Raw genomic sequence first — 2,954 nt, 5'->3', positions numbered from 1 at the left:
CAGCGAGAGCCACAGAAAGGAGACGCCGCGCGCTTCTCGTGGCGTTAACGAAGAGAAGCGACGCGCTCCGCGAGGATGAAGAGCAACCGTGGAAATAACGAGCAGGGGTTGGCGCAGGAGGGCACGTGTGCGTTAGTGACGAGAGCATCCACCCAGGCGTGCGGCAGGGCAGCTCGGGCTTGATCCCTCGGTTTTTATTTTATTTTTATATATATATATATCTTTTTTTTTTTTCCCTCCCTGTCCATCACCTGGCTTCAAAGGCACGGTGCCACCAGCTCCCCGCCTGTGTGGGGAGGGCAGCGGGGCGGGTCGCAGATTCGCTTGAAAGGACCTGGGTGGGGAGGAGTGTTTGGTCTGGGCTAAGCATCCTGGAGGTAAAGCTGTCTGGTGGCGAGTTTGCTGCTCAGGGAAGATGATTTTGCGGGGAGGTGGGGGCTGATACACAATTTCAGCAGAAGTTTTAGCATCAGCACCAGTTAACTTCCTCCCTCAGCCCCACCGGAGACCCAGACGGGAGGTGCGAGCCAGCCCGGCCCAGGTCTCTTGGTGTTTGCAACTCAAATCCAGGAGCAGGCTTTAGGAAGAAATTGGGTTTGCTTCCCTCAAGAGTCACCCCACACCCTGCAAAACGGGTGTTTGTAGCACAATACCCGCCGCCCCGCGCCTGCATTTCTCCCCAGGGATGAGTTTTGGTATCGACCACCCCGCTAACTCCTAATTCACTGCCCAAGGGACACAAGCAGGCTGTCCAGTGCTGCCGTGGCAACTCGAGTGACAACTCAAAAGGACTGGGAAGTAATACAGAAACATGACCAAGCGCTGAATCTCCTGCCTTTTGCTTGCTTACAATGAAGGTGTCCAAAAAATAGCGGTTGGGGAAAATGAAGACATCCTATTTACAAGTTCATACGCACTTAAAATACACAACTGAGCTCCGCTCCTCTGGTAACGCATCGTGCACACACAGAGAGAACGTGGCTTGAACGGTCATCAAAAAAAATCTTTAAAGGGTTGGGGTTTTTTTCTTCCTTAAAAAAAATAAGTTATTTTAGACCTGACAAATCATTTGCCAAAGGGAAGCAGCTGTTAAACAGAAGCAGTTATACAAGGGCAAAGAAAGCGTCAGTCAATGAGCTTTTTTTAGAGGCTTGTATAACGAAAGAGGCAATTTTGAAAGCTTTAAGAAACTCGTTCTCCAGCCATCGACTGTTTGCCAACTTTCAGCGTGCATCACCCCAAGTTTAAAGGTCTGGGGTTTCTAATCAGGCCGATGGCAGGTCACTACACCCGACGGCTCATCTGTGTGAGCTTCTGCCAAGGGGTTGGTGGATGCGAACGCTCCGCTGCTGCCTGGGAGGTAAGTCGGTGGCACGGAGCCGGCGCATGGGAGGAAGGCAGCGCGGGGTGTGAGGGAAATTTGGCTGGGGCTCCCCTCCCTGGCCATGGGCGCACGGGGTTTCACACCACTGCGGTGACGCTTTTGGCTGGCAAACACCCGTGGGGCTAGTGACACGGTTTGTTAATGCTCGGTGAATTAATTAATCCCCTCCCCGTCCCGTCCTCCCCAGGGCTCGCTGCTCTCCGTCCACGTCCGACTGCAGGCAGCTCCGGACGGCTGCAACGGGCTCCTACCTGCACGAGGGTCAAGTCCCTCTCCTCCAGTCCAGACCTGGAGTCCAGGTCCGGATTGCTCTGCGCCGGGGTTAGGAGGCAGCTCCAATCCTCCACCCCCTCTCCAGGTGAGATGTCGGCAGAGCCGAGCTGTGACCCTCTGAGGAGAATGGTGAGAGCCGGGCGCAGCTTTTCTTGCCGAGGATCTCTGTAGGCGGACGGAAACGGTGAGAGTTTTATTTCCCCCGTGCTTGTGCAGGAGACGGGGCGGGGAGGGGTGTCCAGGGAAGTTCAGTCCATCACAGGATGAAAAACAGGATGAGCACCACCAGCAAGATGGCAAAGAGGACAATAATCGCACACCACTGCCGTCGATCTGGAAGGAAAAGGAAGCGTCAGTCTTCCTGCTTTAACTGGGAAGTTAATATTGGAGGAGAGCTTTCCTTCACTGTACCTCCAGGAGCCCAATTTAAGTGTAAAGAAGCCACAAAAAGCCAAAGCAGCAGCTCCTTTGACAGCACGCCTCACCGCAGCCCGCAAGGCAAGAGCATTTCTCTTCCAGGATATGTCTAGTTTGGGGGAGAACTGTGAGAATTTTCAAGCTTCTCTCCAACCAAGTTCAAACAGATTTGATAAGCCGGTTCAAAAGCAATTGGGAGGAACAAGCAGAGAGCTGCTTTGTGTTATTAATCCATGGAGTAGCCTGTTTGCTAGAGGAATGAGAAGGGGTCCGGGGAAAGCTGCCAGGAAGAGCTCGTGGCAGCTCTGTTTAGGAGAGTGCCAGGAATGAGGTTTCCCTGGATGTCTTTACGCCTCGCTGGCCCTGCGTACATTCTGCGGGAGCTCGACACTGCCTCGCCTCCGAGAGCTGCCGTCTGTCTGCGGCGGCAGAGAGAAAGCTCCTGCGAGATGACGGTGAGGGACAGGGCTGCCGGCACCCCCCAGCCTCTGGGCACAGCAGCTACCCCAAGAAGAGCCCTCCAGGACAGCAGAAATGCTCTTTCACAACTCCCCCAAGCCCTCCGTGTCGATCAAAGCGTTTTTCCCAGAGGAAAAGGGAGACGCAACACTTGCCAGCGATCGTGCTGCCACTGGGCTACGGGTGACCCCAAGTGCACGGTCACCACTCCAAACCATTTCTGTAAGGGATGTATTTCCACAGCCTCATAAATCCCTCAGGTCAGCCTAATCCTGCAGAGCGTGAACTCTTCTCCTCTCGACTCACTGCTGCCTCCCCAAGCTCCCCGAGCACCCACGGGAGAGAGGGGTAAGGGGAGGAGGTGCCTGGTGGGCGCAGCGCCAGCGTTCTCGGCGAGGCGAGCCGGCGGCGGGGGGCTTCC

The 2,954-nt window shown here is 55.1% G+C and overlaps 1 protein-coding gene across 1 annotated transcript in view; it reads right to left on the bottom strand.

Annotated features, from left to right (window-relative positions):
• Positions 1-1,786: 1,786 nt before the first annotated feature.
• STX6 (syntaxin 6) overlaps positions 1,787-2,954 on the bottom strand; it is a 9,300-nt gene continuing 8,132 nt past the window's right edge. The window contains exon 7 of the mRNA XM_009879052.1: positions 1,787-1,990. Within this exon, the coding sequence (XP_009877354.1) occupies positions 1,914-1,990 (77 nt within the window). The 3' untranslated portion in view covers positions 1,787-1,913. The remainder of the gene's footprint in view (positions 1,991-2,954) is intronic.

Source organism: Apaloderma vittatum, unplaced genomic scaffold, assembly GCF_000703405.1.
Source record: "Apaloderma vittatum isolate BGI_N311 unplaced genomic scaffold, ASM70340v1 scaffold26031, whole genome shotgun sequence".
Classification (NCBI taxonomy): Eukaryota; Metazoa; Chordata; class Aves; order Trogoniformes; family Trogonidae; genus Apaloderma; species Apaloderma vittatum.
Note: the sequence above shows the minus strand (reverse complement) of the source record. Positions and strands in the feature narration are given on the sequence as shown.